The sequence below is a fragment of the Balearica regulorum genome, chromosome 1 (assembly GCF_011004875.1).
Source record: "Balearica regulorum gibbericeps isolate bBalReg1 chromosome 1, bBalReg1.pri, whole genome shotgun sequence".
Lineage (NCBI taxonomy): Eukaryota > Metazoa > Chordata > Aves > Gruiformes > Gruidae > Balearica > Balearica regulorum.
Window position 1 is genome coordinate 185,082,263 of NC_046184.1, and position 18,668 is coordinate 185,100,930.

Sequence of the window (18,668 nt, forward strand, 5' to 3'; positions counted from 1 at the left end):
AAAGCCATATTTAAGGCCAGAAGTAACTAACTATACTGATAACATACCAACTTGCCGTAGCAAAAATGTTTACTCTTCTGTAACTTAGGGATTGAAAATGTCAGCTTTCAGTAAATGACTGCCAGAACTTTTTAATATATTTTCTCACTAAATGTTAATTTGTGGCTGTTCTGGTTTTCCACAATGAATCCTCAATAGAAGGAAAAGATAATTATAAATGCTTCTTCCCTGAGTCTCCCAAATTTCAGATTTTGATGCTGCAATTGGCCACATGTATGTACCTTCTATAGTTAAAGTATGTGTGCTAGAAGAATCAAAAACCCGCTGCAGAAATGCACGTTTTTCACACAGGTGATATGCCTGCCTTGGTGGGTGCTCCTGGGCGCAAGACACTATGCCTGAGCATTACTATCACACTACTACCCCCCCGTGGTCATTAGCTATAATCCAGTTTTTATAAAAGGAAATTAATATTTTTAGAAGGACACTGTGCTTGTGTTTCGTCTTAATATTTGTTCAAGACATTAGATGTAGAGTATAAAAAAATCAGCTTCTGTTCTCTTTTCACATAGTATAGTGACAAGGTTGCTATTACTTAGGAACTAGTTTTTCCAACAGCTTCTATGGCTTGGTTAGAGACATAACACTTGGAAATTTCAGGTATAGAACCTGCAATAATTTTAATAAACTGTAAAACATAAAATGGAACATATATAAAGAAGATTAGCATGAGATTTCATTGGCAACAGCTATTTTGCTGTTAAAATGTTAGGCGCAGTATTTATTTCCAAAGTAGTTTTTATATCCAGAAAGAGTATATGCATTGGAAATGTCTGTGACATCCTGCTATGTAAAAAAGCAGTGTAAAGAACAACCGTACTCGGGAGGATATGCAAGAGACATTAATGAAATAAATGCTAGGTTCAAAGCAATGGATAACTTCTAGGAAGGTGTGGAAATACTGTTTGTCTGTTTGTATGACTTGTCTGTTTATTGTAGAAATCAGAATTACTAATTATGAACCAGTTTATGATCTCTTTTCAGGAAGTATATAGGCAAGTATTAATTATGTAGTGTGTGAAATGCTCACATTAAAAATATTTTATGTATTTCTGAAAAATTTCTTGTCATTGTAATATGTAATAAATTCTAGAAATAATTATAATGTATTTTTTTTAAACATTGGAGGAAACCTTTGCTTCATAATGATATCTTTTAGAGCCTATAAAGAATTAAATTATTTTCATGCAGGCTGATGATACACCTTTAAAATAAAAATTATTACTGTCATATCTAAATTCTAAATTCTGTCAGAATTCCTTACAGTTAGTACCAAGTTGGTAGTGGAGCTGTCTTTGTGTCTTGCATTGTAAACTAGCTAATTTGGTTACTGGGGTTGTGTATTTTCACCTGTATGTGGGTCCCATGGAAAGGTAATACATGATTCCTCCATATAGATATTCCATATTCATGGAGTCATAGAATCACAGAATGGTTTGGGTTGGAAGGGACCTCAAAAGATCATCTAGTTCCAACCCCCCTGCCATGGGCAGGGACACCCTCCACTAGACCAAGTTGCCGAAAGCCCCAACACTTCTTCCTCCTTACCAGTGATGCAATTATAGCAAGTCTTTTCTAGGATTATTTAATTGGCAGTCTTTGCCAAACATCAAGACCCAGAGTAACTCTGTTGTTACATCTTGTATTTATAATTTAGCATCATGTGGTTTGCCAAGGCGGCGTGTGGTGGAGAGCGCTTTTTCTTCCATCTGTTTCAAAAGCCTGTCTTGATCTTCACTAAACACAAAAAGGTGGTCAGTGGCCATCATTTATTATTCAAATCCTAATGTGTAGATAACAATACATGAATCATTCTAAGAGATAGAAAAGAAAAAATTTCTGTATTAATATTATCCAACTTCTGTTCTGAAATAAACAGCAGTTTCCATTCCACTTTTTCTTCAGTTTTTACTGTTAACATACACTCTAGTTGGATGCTGCTTATAGATCATTACTCTTTCGTACTGGAAAATTGTTAGTGTAAATTTAAAAATACTTATTAATTTATACTTTTTCAGGGATCTTTCTCAGACAACTGGTTAGAACCACTTTCCTGATATGTTTAGAATGAGAATATTCTACTTTGCTTACCAGTAGGTGTGGAGATGTACTTTACATCAGTCTCCTGTCTAATACTGCTGTGGCTTTCTTATCCAGAAAGATGTCCCCTCCCTTGATAGCAATGTTAGTGCACATTCTCTCAACAAAGGTTTGTGTGTCAGTATTGATCCAATTTGCTCATTGAAAAAGTTTCTAGGTAGGTGAATTAAACAGCTGAACTCAGTTGTATGATTTCAGTGACACCATGCATCAAATGATAAGAAATGTTAACAAATTTAAACAGAGACTCCAAAGTATAGTTCTTCTCAGTCGTTGATTATTCATAATGAATATGATTATTCATATGAATAATTCTTGATTATTCATAGCATATGCGAATTACTGTAAATCAGAGGATGTGGGCCGACACTGCAGGAGACCCTTGCTGATTTGTGTGTGGCTTTTCCCATCATTGGCAATGAAGCTAGACTTTATAATACTGTCTTTTTTCTTCCTTGTCCTTTTATTGTGCCAGTCCTGCTTTAAGGATGTTCTTTCTCATTTTACACGTATCACGTCACTTGTCTCTCTCTATGTAAATGCCTTAATCTCCTTTTTGTATTCAAACAGTAATACAAATTTTGTTGCTTCTTAGTTAAAAACTAATGTATTCCTTTCTCAGGGTGTCTTAGTGCATCCTTTTTGTATATCTCGATTGTTTAAAGCTGCAGGCTCTCTGGGGCAGTAAGTCCTTGGTTTGCGCCCTGGACCAGATTCAGCCCATGTTTGGTCCAAATACAAATAGCACCCGAAGGGTGCTCCAAGGCACAGCAGGCTCTGCATTCATCTTTGGTGATTAAGGCAGCAAAAAAGTAAAACTACCATAAAACTTCTTAAAAACACCAACAACCTGCAAAGAAAACACTTTCTCCCCCTCCAGTCACTGTGCTTTATATGGCAGAATATTTATTTTTAGTTCTGTTTTTCATTAACCTCCCACCCCACTGAGGTTGAATCTTAAAATACATAGAGGAGTATAAATAATAATACTAATAAAAAAGATGGTCTGTATTGGAAATGTAAAACATACAACATCCCTAACCTGTGTCTCCAACTTGAACAGCCAAGTTTTTCACATATAGAAAATGAATATAGTTATTCCACCAGCATTAAAGTATATTAGAAAACACATGAAGAAACCTTCTGCCTTCTCATTCAGAATTATAACCTAACCAGTTTCTAAGGCAGCTAAAAAGCAAAGGTCCCAATGCCTAGCAGGACTCATTAATTAAATGGGCTTCTGTGGCTCAGTGCTGCATTCAGATAGATGAGGTGGGCACAAGGAAGATGGAGGAGCCCATTAGCCTTCAATAACGAACCTACCTCAAGGCCTCCTGCCGTTCTCGTAATCTATTAGCTTGTCAGCGCCTGTCCATGTGTTTTTTCCCCACGGGCTTCTCTTGTGAGTTTAAGACCTTCATTAACTAACAGGTATATAAATTAAACCATGACTTCCAGTGGAGCACAAAGAGGTTTAAGGCTGTTGTTGGCGGTGGCGCCCATGGCATTGTGTTGACAGGCCATTTACCGTGCCACTTAATGGAAGGGAACGTACACCTAGACCTTGATGTATTCTGTCCCTTCTGAGGGTATGGAGCTGTGTTTTGAAGTGCAAGTGAAAGTCTCTGAGGGTTGAGCAGTTCTGATATGTAGTTTAGAGAGAGAAGTCTGGTGAGAAGTATTTTCTCTTTTGTAATTAACATACCTTACATTTCTGCCATATGTTCATATTGTGCATGGAAAACCTATTCAACGTCTTGAACGATAGTTTGCAAGCAGCAGCTACAACGTCATTAGATGAATAATCCTCTATCAGTTTGGGTAACTGTAGAGCAAATGAGCACCCTTAGAGGCTGCTGCTCAATGAACCTTGATCAAATGCCCTCTTGAAATCCCTGGCTGCCGTTAACCGGTTTTACTGATTGATCACCTTACAGTTGGTAACCTGAAAATTGACTAGTAGCTGTGGTGTTAAAGGAAAACACTTGCAGTCTCTGCAGCTGATGGGATAAATCAATGGAACGGCTTTAAAATCAGCACTGCTGATTTGAAACTTGTCTTAGATTGTAGGAAACATCCATTTTTTGCGGTGTTAACTGCTGTGTCTCTAGAATTGCTCGTGGTGGTAGTTTCAGCCCAGATAAATAAAGCCAGCGTATCATACATATAAATAGGCAGGAGTAGTTTTTCTTCTGTTTCCCCAGGTGAATCAGCAGGGCTGGCATAGCAAGATATGAAGTGTACAAATGATTTAACTGTTTGAGAAGTTAATCTTTGGTATTAAAAAAAAGGGAAGAAAAAAATAGGAATATTAATCACATTTGTTCCCAGACTTCTTGTTAGTATAAGACCATATCAGGAATCTGGGTGGAAGAAGTGAGAGTGCTAAGTTCAGATGACTCAGAAATTACTGTTGATGTGGGTGCTTGACTTTGCTGTCACCTTTCTCTCATCCAGGTCCTTGTGGTCAGCACTTCTAACTACTGTCTGGAGCCAATTAATAAACTCACAGCATCTTTGTGCAAATGAGATTTTTGACTAATATTGTTTTCTTAAAACATTCCATCTAAAAAAGTTTTCATTTTTTTAACATGAGAAGCATTATAACAAATAGGTAGAATTATTTTTCCTGGAATTAAGATAGCATAAGACTGTAATTACCTAGCCTTTTCTTTGAAGCCTAGCTAGTTTGAAAGAAGATTGAAGATCATCCTGTAGATTTAAAAATTTCATCATACAACTTAGATCTGATTAATATATTTTTAATGATTTTAGCTTGTTTTCTATGACTTTGTGCGTGGCGAAAGTTCTAACGTAACTCAGCCTCCAGCACAAGTGTGCAAGGAAAATGGGATGCTTTGGCTTGGAAGTTTTGGTGGAGCACCTGCTCTGCCTTTCTGCTCCAGATTATGGTCCTGAAACATGCCTGCTTTTGCCTCAGTCATTGAAGCTCCTGATGGTGGTGTCTCAACTCAGACTTACTATTGCTGGCTGCTTAACCTGAAACGTTGCACAGTGGCTGCATCTTCCCTTCTGTGGTTGTCACAGCAGAGGAGACAGCATGGGCAAGATTTTCTAGGGTTTATCTGGCAAAGTCCTCCAGCTCTTATCACAGGGAGAAGATAGCAACTGCAGACTTCCTTAAATACTTAATGCTTAGAAATTGGATGGATCTCAGAAGTTTATAGTACCTGTATTAAACACAAGTAAGCAATTACAAGAATAAAACTATTTAAACAGAAGAGAGTAGATACCAGAGAAACATGATCAGGAAACATAAGAGGAAATCTGATTAGCCACATCTATTTTTACGAAATGTTTTCCATGCTTTCCACTTTTATGTGAAAGGCCAGTGAAATAAATAGGACACTCGATCTGCATCCCAGAGGAGAGTAGAGCTTCTCGCTCATAAATGCTCTTGAAGATGGTACTTCATTAAGAGGTTTCACACAGCACAATCATATCTACCTCAAGGGCTGTATGCTAAGCCTAATCGTAGTACATAGCAGGATATAAGACTTTCATAACCTATATCCTCTGTGGAAAAACGTTTACAATGCTCCGTCTTTGTTCTGTTTATAAATACTTCTAGATGTAAATTTTTTAGTTTGGTCAAAAACCAGAAGAACCTTATGACTCATTTAATAACTACATGTTCATAATATTTTCTCCTGATGAAAAAGTTAGTGTGATTTGAACAAAAGAAAGTTGGGGCATGCCAAGTGAGGAGCAATAACAATCATCCTGCTCTTCTCCTTGTTTTTTTCCTTACAAAGTACTGTGAATTAGGAACAGCCTTTGAGTTTTGAGTCCATTTATTGACATTTTACATCTGTATCATTGTCCTACAACAGCTCTTTATGGCTTTTGAGTGCAACAAGGGAGGTTTACACAAGGGAAAACATTTTAGTGGTAGAGGATCTCAGTAACTGGGGGCTTTAAGAACATCTTAGGCAAATGTCTTATGGGAATAGTCTAAGGATGAATGACAAAGGCAGATGCAGACCTCATTTAAATAGAAAGGAAAGAAGGATGGTGTATTTTTGTACTGACAGTCAGGTCATGTGAAAAGCCAGATTTTAGACCCCCTGGCATTCTGTCTAGGGATTCTGTGATTGGGAGCTGGACATGTGAAGATTAACTCTACAGAAGCAATGAGTGCAGGCTTATGAGACGCAGTGTCTCTACTGCTCATGTGTTTCTGTCTTCTGATGCAGATGGTGGATGATAGTGGCCTTTTTGCCAACGAATGGGCCAGAAAAAAATGTCAAGTGAAAAAATGGGACACCTGAAGAAGATGATAGATAACCTGTTTCTGCAAATCTGTATATAGTTAGTATTACCTTGGAGGAGAGTGTGGGCTAAAAGATCTTTTTATGCCTTTTCTAGGTCCTTTATGAGTCTCTGATTTTGTTAGTAGGTGTGGAAGATACATTGTTAAACAAAGATTTCAGAATATTTTTGAGGTTTTATTGAAGCTGAAATAGAATTTGCCTTTTTTTAGCTCCTCTGGTAAGTAGCTTTTGCATCGCAATCTGAAAGCAAGCACGCTGAAAAACACATGAATGCTCTTACCTTCAAGGTGTCAAATCCTCTTACACAATGGATATGTAAAGTGTCAGGTTTTATAAAAGTGAGAATTTATTTATATGGAAAGTACTTTCCTCAATAAAAAACCCCAATGACAACTATAGTCAAGTTTTATTCTGGCACATTTATTTCCATGTTTCTAGTTTTACCTGGTTTTATACTAGGGCTGTTTTGTTAATAGCATTTTAATTTGTTTAAATGGAAAAAATTACCATCAAGCGGTTTAAAACTGAAAAGGCAAAGTCCATACTTAACTGCTGAACTCACCGAAACAAGAAAAGCAAGTAACTACTACATTTGTTATATTTTAGCAATAAGAGCCGTTGAACAGCAAGTGGCATGGGAGGTACTATGCTGTTGTCTGATTCAGGGGTCTTAGAAAAGATTCCCCGATATTCAGGCATGATTTACCTTTTATAAGTCCATGTCAACTGCGTCCAGTTACCTCCTTATCCTTCATGTGTCCAGAAATATGTTTCAAGAGGATCCACTCCCTGCTTTTCCTGTGGACTGAAGTGAGGCATTGCGTTGTATTCCACAACTCAAGGGTTTGGACACAAGTAAGAGCTGGAGCCGACATAGAGTCAGAGAAGAGGTTCCTTGATGGATAGACAAGCACAAGCCATGCTGTATAAACTCTGAGAATTACTGAGCTGCCCTGTTCCGGTCAGATGTGTGTATTGGGAGAAGAAGCTTTACTGTGTTTTCTGAATGAGAGAAAATAGCATGTACACGAATGAGCCTGGTCACAAAGGGAATGTGAATTCAAAAGTAATTACAGGCTCTTATTTCCCGTCAGTAAACAGAGGGGAAGGGAGGGTCCGATGTATGTTATTCTTCTGCTCTCCGATCTGGTCATCTCAAAAGAGAGAATTTCCTCCTCGCGTTGTAATATGAGAATCCTGTTTCCACCAGGATTGCTGCTAAAGACTGGGAAGGAAAGTAGGATTTTACCATGAGATTTGCTAGAAACAGCTGAGGCCCTGTCCTGTACTAAAAGTGCCTTGCTGTTCTGGGGAATTTTTCAGCACTCTTGTGGTAATAACCCATTTCCTAAATTTATAGTGGTTCAGTAGGTACACGTGTAATATTTATATATAGCTGCACAAACAAGTGAATGTATCAGCATAATGTCTCTTCGAGGTGAGGAAGAATTATTCCTTTTCTGCCTGTTTGGAATTGAGGTGCAATAATAAGCCCCCTACCAGAGATTAGAGAGGACTGTTAGTGGCCTGGAAAGTAAACTTCGGATCTGCTTGGCACTTATTCAGTACTATATCGCAAACTGTTTTTATTTTCCTCCAAAATACACCAAGCTATAAAATATTTACCTTCTAAATTAAATAACTCCAAATTAATTAAAATACAGTAACCAGAACTGGGATTTTTAGTGCCAATTTGGGCCCCAGACATTGTCTAGAACTGCTAGATTTTCCTATAAGAAAATCCTGACAGTCCAGTTAGAGGTCAGTCACTACTGGTGTACCCCAGGGGTTGTTACTGGGGACAATGCTGTGTAACACCTTCATGAATGGCCAGGACGATAATACAGCGTATACCCGCAGGAAGTGCACAGGCAATACAAAATGAGGAGGAGTGGCTGATACACCAGGTGGCTGTGCTGCCGTTCAGAGGGACAGGCTGAAGAAATGGGCCAACAGAGACCTCATGAAGTTCAGCAAAGGGAACTGCTGTGTCCTGCACCCGTGCACTGCTAGGGTCTGGGGGCTGACTGGTTGGGAAGCACCTTGGCAGAGAAGGACCGTGGGGCAATGAAGGCCAACAGTATGCTGGGTGGCATCAGGTCAAGGGAGGTGACCCTCTACTCAGCACTGGTGAGGCCACACCTAAAGTGCTGTGTCTGGTTCAGGGCTGCTCAGTAGAAGAGGCACATGGACATACTGGAGAGAGGACAGTGAAGGGTCACAAAGATGTTTAAGAGACTGGAGCATCTTTGATATGAGAAGAGGCTGAGAGAGCTGGGACTGCTTAGCCTGGAGAAGAGAAGGCTCAGGAGGATCTTATGAATACGTACAAATATCTGAGGAGTGTAAGGAAAACAGAGCCAGACTCAGTGGTGCCCAGTGACAGGACAAGATGCAATCGACACAAATTGAAATACAGAAAATACCATTTCAACACAAGAAAAAACTTATTTTGCCCTTCCCCCCTCTATTTTGAGGGTGATCAAACACTGGAACAGGTTGCCCAGGGAGGCTGAGAGTCTCCATCCTTGGAGATATTCAAAACTTGACTGGACATAGTCTTGGGTGAACTGCTCTAAGTGACTCTGGTGTGTGAGAGAGATGGATCTTCAAAGGTCCCTTGTAACCTCAAATGTCTGGTGATTCTGCAACAACTATGGTCATTAATTGTGAATAATATGTAACCTGAACCCACAGTACCAGTATTTTTTAGGAGTACAAATATTAAAAAAGTTCTGTGTTACTCCTTGTCTCAAAATGCAGCTTTTTATCCTGCAGCTTTGTTTACTGTTCTGTGCTTGTCAAGATTTTTTTCTATTATTCTGATCATAAAGGATAGGAATTGTCAATTTTTTTAGTTCCACTTTTATTACTTCTGAAGTCCTCATCATTCAAAAAGTTATTCATGAACAAATTTGATTAAAATGAAATGCTACTTCCAGTGACACGCTCAATAAATGGTAAGAAATCAGAACCAGACTCTTGTGGAGAGTAAAGAAGGTATATTTTGCTGTATGGAGACCAAAGAACACGCAGTTACTGATTTGCCCCAGGTCACACATAAAATCTGCTGTCAAACTGGGAATAGATATCCAATCTGTGGCGTATCTATCCTGTATTTCTGCTTTCTCTAAATAATTTTGTTAATAATCAAAAGGATTTTTCACTACCTGTAATATAGTAGCTCTTCTAAGTGCCTGTTGCTGTACATTGCTTTTTTTTTCCTTGTTGCGTATTTCACTAGTATAATTTTACTGTCGTCACTCAACTTAGATTCCCAGCCTTCTCACTTTAAAGATGAATTTCTCAATAGTGGGAAACATATTATTATTTATCTCCCCATGCCTGAAAAGTTGTGTAGCTAAGCAAGAGATCCTTGCTTTTGAGATATTATGGAATTAAAGGGTTTATTGATTTAACTGTTCTAGAAGTAGAGTATTAAGCTAAGACCGTTAGTGGAAAAATACTAGAAAATGTAATTCAAAACATGATTAATGTGTATCCAGGATTTTATGTGCCATCCAGTAAAACAAAATTGGGGCCAATATAAACTTGCAGTGGAGTGCAGCCACTGAATTAGATTGAAGCATGTAATCTCTGTATCTGCAGCAATCGGAAACACTATAAAAATTCAGGAATGCTTGGGTATTCAGTTAATAAACTTCTCTGTAATTCTAAACATATCAGGAATCTGCAGATCACAGGGCTACAGCATCTGTGAAATTGGTGTCTATTTGTCTCAATAGACTTGAGTATTGAGTAAGATATCAACAGCAATGACCGATCGCTTTTTAACAATGGTAGTTTAAAAAATGTTAAGGAGTGAATGGGTGGGATGGTATTTTTACATCATCTCCTCAAAGAAGTGTATAAATACAAAGACTCTAAGAACTTACTCTTTTTAAACACATTTGTGTGATACTGAGATTTCCTGAAATTGTATGTTTACAATGTGTATGTTTTGGACTAGGTGATGGTTGTAGGTCCCTTCCAACTGAACTATTCTATTCTATTCTATTCTGCAACTCTTCTTGGCCTTCTGTGAATTCTGTTGCTAAAAGCTTTTTCTCTTCCTAACTCGATCGGTGTAAGTCAGATAGTGGGGTGGAAAAAGTCTGCAAGAAGGAAATGAGTTGTTCCCCATCTTTCCCTGGAGAGTCACGAGTTCTAAGTGGCTCTGTGTAGACTCCTTTCTACCCAGCGTAGCTCCTAGGAAGTCTGACAGCATCACTGGAATTTGTTTAAACATTCTCAGAGGGGCAAAAATTAAAACTGCGAGTAAAACACAGGTTTGTTATGACAAGCTTAACTTACAATTTGTTTTCAAGAAAGGATAGATTAAAAGTTTGTAGCAGTGTTTAATATATTTTTGTTATATGATGCTTTTGTAATTTCCTCAAGTAATTGATCAACTGTTCTTTGCATATTAACACTGGATACAACTGGAGGAAGAGTTTGCTCTTTTCTGTGGAAATGTAATGGGATTTTTTTTTCCGCATTTTGCTTAGTGAGGTGGCAAAATGGTTTATTTTGGACCAATATTGCGTATACTTTACAGACTGGCAAATGTGCTGAGTGTTCCTCCTATTTAGTTGAGACCAAGACCTAAATAACTCTGGTAAAGAAAAAAATCTCGCCAGCTGAGTGCTTTGACTGTTTATTATGAGTTTTATTTTTTTCCATTTTTTTCTTCCTGAGATATGTACCATTTATATTCTTCTGTCTTGAAACTGCTTAGACTTAGTTGTTTTAAATGTCTCTGCTCAGAGCATGTGTAATTTAAAAGGAACGGCTATTGAAGCTCCAAACAGTAGCTGTAAAATACTAGTCTAAGACTATATTAGCTGAGTTGTGTAATAACACCAAGACCCTTAAATCTTTGACACTAAGTCACAGTCCTATGAAGTGTTTTATCCCTTTTTGGTGTATTACAGCTGTTTCATGCCCTGATTAATGAGAACACAGGGTGAGATCAACATGTATGTGGGTGAAAGTTAGGAGTTTAAATATGTGAACTGCAGAGAAAGTTTCTACTCCAATTCTCAATCCAGTATCAAGTTTATATCTGAAATAGTTTTTTGATTGTTTTTTTAATTCCCAGTGTAATGTTTCATTCTAATATGGCAATATCCTATTCATTTTTGGTATGTGCTATAACGTCTGTTTTTAGATCAGTCTGCTAATTGAACTTCACCTTGCTACCAAGTTATTTATATTATGGCAATTTCTTTGCAATTTCATATTTACTTCATGTTTTACTACACTACCATACATTCCAAGTAGAGGAAGCTGAAGGCTATTTTTTTTAATTGTTTCAACAACAGTAATGCAAAAATCTGTTTCCTCAACGTAGGCTGGAAGGGAACATGAAGGGAGAACAAGGTTGAGGAAAAAAATGCACTGCATAAGCTGTATAATTGCATTTATTTGTATTACAGTTTCACTTAGGCTAGAGTCCATCCACATAAAGGACCCCAAAAATATAGCATATAGGAATAACTTTGGAGGAACATACTGTTTTACTGTTACACAAAAATGATGATGCTTAATCACAGGTTAGTGGTATGGTGTGGAGTGGGGAGAGCGTGGCTGGCTTTCATTCTGAGATTTTGGAAAGCTGTTTTCTCAAACCTAGCTAGACTGATTTTTTTTCTTTAAAGGGACAGGGAAAACTGTCATCAGCATTGATAGACTGAGCATGTGCAACTTGCCACTTTTTGGTGATTTCTCTGTCACTAATGGTACTTGTAACCTGGAGATGCATTAGCAGCAGCAGTCTGGGGCAGCTTAGTTGAGGCAAGTGTGGTGCTTTGGGTACCCCGTGATATAGTTCCCAATATTCCACTGAGTGATCAGTTCTTGATGGTACTTCTTTTTATTAAGATTTTCTTGAAATTAAAGTAGTGTTGTATAGTCAACATGATCATATTGATTTTCAATTTTATTTTGACCATTTTTAGCTGTATACGTTCATAGGTATAACATAGTTCTTGGTTTGGTTTTAATTTTCACATGTCAGGCTCCCTTCACTCTGATCAGGAATCTTCAATAGAAAATGTAACCTTGCACTGAGCAGCTGATGTAGTTTTTATTCTCGGTAGATCAAAATCTATTTTTATTTTGACATAAGTAATGAAAAATCTATCAGCATAAGTGACAGTAATGGAAGCTGCTGTACAGAGATTGTCAAGAAAATCACAAGCTTGGAATTCCTGGGTCACAGTTTTAATCAAAATCAAGAGTTGATTGTCACATTTTTTAATAATAAAAGTAATTTTCAACCTACTGAACACATGGAATATTTTAAGGGGCTCTGAGTTAATATGAACTCTGAGACTTTACCTTGTAACATAATGAAGACTCTGTCTTCCTAAAGCTGTTCCTGTGCAGACGATGGAAATGTACCAAACTCTCCACACTACTAAAAAGAAGAGGGTCAGTTTTATTTCAGTACTCAGCTTTGCAAAGTCATATGAAGAGGATATGTCACTGGAGGGTGTTAAATCAAATACTATTGTATCTTTTTTTTTCTCCTTCTTCTTTAATGGCCTGGTCTATCAACACTCCAGTTATAAATAATTTTGGTAAATGAGGGCGTAGGTCTACTTACAAACACAAACATCAGACTTTAAAGTGAAAGAGATGCTGTCAACATAGTGGGAAAAATCCAACCTGTGAAATCTTTTGCTGGCTCAGACAATAACCCATCTTCAAAAGAGGAATAAGAAAGGCTGTTGAGGAGCAGCCTGTGAGCTTGGCTGCAGTCCATTCCCCTGGTACTTCCCCATGGCGGATTAAAGGGACCACATAGAGAGGTGGTGGTCTTGAATTTGTCTAATCTATTTTTTGCACTTGCTGACGCTGTCTGCCTCTACAATCTCTTGTGCCAGCAAGCTTCATAAAATCACTACCTGCTATGTAAAGATGTGCTGCTTCTTATCTTTGTTAAGCTGGTCTCAATATAGTTTCATCACATTCCTCCTAGTTCTAATATTGTGGGATTTAGTGAGCAATAGTTTTGCATTCACCATACTCTGCTTTAATGCTTTTATAAACTTTGATCAATGCCCCCCCTCCCCCGCTGGTCTTCTGCTCTTCAAACTGAGAAGTTCCAGTTTTTTTAGTGTTTTAGTCTCTCTTTGTAAGGCAGCTGCTTTGTGCTCAAATCATTTGAGTGGCTCTTTTCTGTACCTTCTCTTAACCCTGTTTCTTGAGTTGGAGAGACCAGAACTGTCTTGGTTTTGCTACTTTTCATGGTGACAGCCAAAGTTTTTTGGCTTTTCTGGCTGTGGTTGAGCACAGAGAGCTGTGAACTGTGACTCCCAGGTCTCTTCTCAACTCAAAGTTGATGTGAGAATATTAGGTTTAGATTTTTTTTCCCCAAAGCAGAACATCTTACACTGACCTGAGGCTCGTCTTTGCCCTCTTGCTCAGTTCTATGACATCCTTTGAGTTCCTCACCATTGGCATTTGTCTACTCAAAAGAACTTAGTATTTTCTTTGAAGATTTCATTGTGTGATCCTTCTTTGGGTCACTGAATTTGAATAAACCTGATTCCTTAGGAACCTTGCTGCTATCATGTTTTCATCCAGGAGAGAGAGTGACTGTTAAGCCTTACTTCTGCTTCTGCTCCCTTGATCAACTTTCAGTCCACAAAAGCCCCTTTTTCCAATTCCATTCTAACTTAATTTCTCCAATAATCTTGTCAAAGGCTTTTTGAAATTCCGAATCTACTGGATCTGCATTTATCCACATGCTTTCTCTCTACCCCTTGAACTCCCTGCAGGTAGCAAGGGAGTTTTCCTTTACAAAAGCTCTGTTGACTTTTTCCCGTTGGATGTATATGGGCTCAGCAATCTTATTTTTTGTATGGACTCTACTGTCTTACCAGGATTGGAAGTTAGTGTCAGTGGTCCTTTCAGGATCTTCAGGGCTCTGAGGTCAATGCCATCTGGTCCACATGACTGAGTGATTTGACTGGTCTAGTACTTCCTGTGTATGTGCTTCATGTCAGTGTAACTGTTCGGATGTTATGAAGAACATGTTGCGTGAGACACCATCTCGTCATCTTCATTGGTAAAGACAAATGCCAAGAATTCGATGAGCTGCTTTGCTGTGATCTTCTCATCCTCTTTTCATACCTCTGTTGAAAAATGATCTTGCCAACCCCTTAGCTGTCTTTCATCTTTCAAAGTATTTAAAGAACATTTTGGTCTCAGCGTGAGCATCCATTGCAAGGTATCTTAAAATTCTTCTTCACCATCTTAATTTCCTGTTTACATTTGACCTGCCCTGTTTTATGGGTTTTCCTGTTCTCATTTTCATTCTCCTCACTTTCAGAAATTTCCTGATGTTCTTTTCTTGACTTTCCTGACACATTTTGAGCAGTACATCCACTTACATATCTGAAAAGAAGTAGAGGGGAGACTTTTATCTTTAATCATTCAGTGTTTTAGTTTGAAGTTGCCAATAATGCATCCATAGTCAGTTTACTGTTTTCTTTTCTAAATTCAGAATATTTTCTCCTTTCTTTGGGTCTTTCTAGCAGCAGCAGAAATAAAAAAGGAGACTTTTGCACAAATGTGGCTTTACAAACTAACTGAATTAGAAGTAGGGCAGTGGGGTTGATTGTCTTTGAAATTAGAACTGATAGTTTTTAATTTTCAGGTGTTGTATATTGAATATTTAAAAATCTGCTGATATAAAAGAAGATGCCTCTCATTTTTTTAGTGATCAAAATACCCAGAAATCCCATTTATTTTTGTCATTTAGATTATGGTGATATAGAGTTGCATTCAACATTCTTGGATAACTGAACATACATGTACACCTGAATTTTATGAAATGTGGCTATGATTTTTATAATTAGATTTCTTCAGGAAAGTACACCACTTTGGAGCACTGTGGTGGTGTGATTGTAATATTGTGAATAATTTTCCTGATTGTTAATGGCTACAGTAGTAAAGATTGTTAGTGATTCTACAATAGTGATTCTGTTCTGTTCTGTTCTGTTCTATTCTATTCTATTCTATTCTATTCTATTCTATTCTATTCTACTCTATTCTATTCTATTCTTATTATAGTCCCATACTTCTGGAGGGATGTTGTTTTACTAGATGACACAAGATGCTATATGGGGAAGTGAGAGTTATTGGCAAGCAGATGAGAGTTGATGCCGTAAAAGGGAGAAGTAGCGTGGGATTGTGGGATGTGCACTTCTGGTTTCTCCTAAATTACAGTAAGAAAGTAGTTAATATAACTGGCAGTGATTATCGCTTATGCTTCAGATTTAATGTTTAGCTGAGATTAATTAGAAGATTTCTCACAACAGTGAGATCTTGGAACACTCTCTTAATTACTATTAGGAGAGGAAAAGGTACCTTTTGCTTTCTTAAGGGGTAGCCGTAGCCTGATGAATGCTTTTCAAAAACTTTACATGACCTGGTTGTTGGCAATAGTGTCTACCCAGATTCAATGACCTGAGAAGTTCCTTCCAATCTCAAATTACTGTAAGTGCTATGACTTGTGTGTAGATTCAGGAAAGCATTATTAGGAGATTACCTAATGACTCAGTTGGCAGCTGGAAGTTTTTTGCACATTTTAAAGGCTAAATGAAGTTAATTAAGGATATCGGGCCAAAGCTTTGTGCTCAGTTTTGATGTCTGCAGCCATGGAATTGTCTATTTAAGGTGCTCAAACCTTAGCCCAGTATATCTATTGGTGGTAAATGTAAACTTCAGATGTATACTTTATGAAGTGCTTACATTTCTTGGGTAAATGTTTACCAGTCTAGTATTTTAACATTTTGATAGAAAAATACGTTCTGTAGAGCCTACGTGGTTATTTACTGTCAACTTTAGGGAGTTAATTTTAAATGGCTGATTTGCAAAATAGATTTAATTTTGAAGTTATTGGTTTGATTTTAGGGATACTGGTGTTTTAAGGGTGAGTAGAAATAGGGGGAAATGGCTTATGTAGGTATAAAAATGATGTGAAAAAGTTAGTTAATTCTTTTATGAGCAATAGCTCAAGGTTTAGGGAGGTTTATATTCTTTGAACAGATTTGAAAATACTCGGTATAATGTATGTTCTGTGTCTCCTAGAATGTGTTTAGGGAACATGGATTTCCTTCCATTTTGGAAATTTTTCCAGTAAGTCGTTGTCTGCCGTGTATGTGAGGTACTGTTTCCTTGGAACTGAATTTATCTGATCTTATATCTTCTGACCCTTGATAAACACACAAATCATCTACTCCCATCCCCTGTGATAAGCTTCCGAAATCTCAGAGAGCAATATGAAACAGAAATCCCGCAAAGCTACAGCACACAGCTTTGAATAAGTATTCACTAACTGATTAAATCTATTTATATCGTGTAAAAATAGCTTATCTTTGGGTCTGGTCAGAAAATTGCAAATAATCTTGCAATTCCATCCTTTCAGGTGGGAATTGCTACCCCTTAGCTAGAGCAGCAGGGGTGACCAAATGCGTCGGTCGGGGCTGTTGGCATGTGAAGTAAAGCGAGATAAATCCAAACATTCAGCTGTGATGTTTCATCTGAGGGTTGCTTTTTTGAGAGCATTAATTCAATTGCTTTGTGATTGTTGGACCATATTCTTAGTTTGTGACGTTTGGAGTATCTAAATGAAGGGTGTGATGGATGTATGTATGCAACAGCGATGTTTCTCATTTCAAGGAAATGACAGAATGTTAAAGTGCTTTCTGCTTTTTCTGTATTTTCATTACTTGCAATAACGTTAAGGGGAATTTGACATCTGATAACAGAGGAAGATGTTTATGAACTTTAGGTCAGTTCTTGGTTAAGTCTAAAAAATCTATAGTAACTTCAAATGATGTTTATATCACATTTTCTAGAAATTGTATTATAAGTTTCACATCATATTATTACACTACAAATTGGAAATATTCTGGAAATATTAGACACCATTTTGGAATATAATATCCAAATGTACTTGCTTTTTCTCATACCCTTTGTGTGCTTCAAAGCTGAAGAAAATGAATTTTGAGACTCAATTAGCATGCTGTGTCATGTCATTTCATCTGATCAAGTGGAGAACTTCTGTAATCAGTTGGATGAATCCCACACACGCTGGTGAAAGCAGTATACACGTTTAAAATATGCTAATTTGTGTCTTACTCATATCAAAAAAGGGGCTTTATGTAGGCAGAGTTCAGTCTGCAGGGGAAAGGTTTGGATTGGTTGATCGTTTTTTGACTAAAAATATTTGCTTGGTAAAAATATCCCTAGTTGTTACTGTTCTCACACTTTTCATATAATAATTATTCCTAATGGTAAGCTTATTTCATGCTGAAGGCTTCAGTTCAGCAACACACTTGAAGTCACGCATGACTTGCATCGTACTGGATCATTCTGACTATTTTAAAGGCATAATTCATGTGCTTGAATCAGACACACATTTAAGTACCTTATTGAATTAGTGCCTATGTGAAAATTGTTTTTCTCCTCAACATAATCAGATTTGGAACTGGAAATGACCTTGCGTAGATGGTTTTTAGCATTTTTTTTCTGAATTGTGCCGCCATCAATTGTTGCTCACTTTAATATTTGTGGCTTTGCAGCTATCCAGACAGCTGAATTATTTCGTGTTCATCTTCACAATAATTATATGCCTTCCAACTGCCTTTTCAGTTTACATGTAAAATTAGCATTTTACCAACATTGCCATTGTTTAAAAAATAGCAATGTGAAGTCTGGTTGTCCAGAGAATTAGTCTCAATTTAATGTGGATAGATACAAATTTAAATTCACAGTTATAGGAGTGTAACATAAATTTTTAAAAGCATAACTTTCATCTATATGTGTAGCTATTTAGATATTTATTTACCTTGTCTTCTATATTTTAATATTTTTCAGACAAGTATAAAAGAAGGATTACTACTGAAGCAAACCAGTTCTTTTCAGAGGTGGAAAAAGCGTTATTTCAAACTTCGAGGTCGTACCCTTTATTATGCTAAAGATTCAAAGGTAATTCTATACTATTAGTGTCTAATATCATATACTTGTAACTTCAATTTTGTTTAGATTTAGAAGTGCAATAATAACAATAATTTAATGATTTGTTAATGATTGTTTTATTAAAAGCTGCTGTATATAAGATGTAGTGTGTTAACTTTAAGGAAGACTGGTGATTTCTCTTGATTTTTTTTTAATGTTTGTCACCATTATTTTAAC

At 37.2% G+C, this 18,668-nt stretch overlaps 1 protein-coding gene across 5 annotated transcripts in view; it reads left to right on the plus strand.

The window, feature by feature from the left end:
- The window catches only part of DGKH (diacylglycerol kinase eta), a 168,053-nt gene that overhangs the window by 69,054 nt on the left and 80,331 nt on the right, over nt 1-18,668 (plus strand). For all 5 annotated transcript variants that reach the window (XM_075741767.1, XM_075741769.1, XM_075741768.1 and 2 more), the window contains one exon: nt 18,351-18,461. In XM_075741767.1, the coding sequence (XP_075597882.1) occupies nt 18,351-18,461 (111 nt within the window). The remainder of the gene's footprint in view (nt 1-18,350; nt 18,462-18,668) is intronic.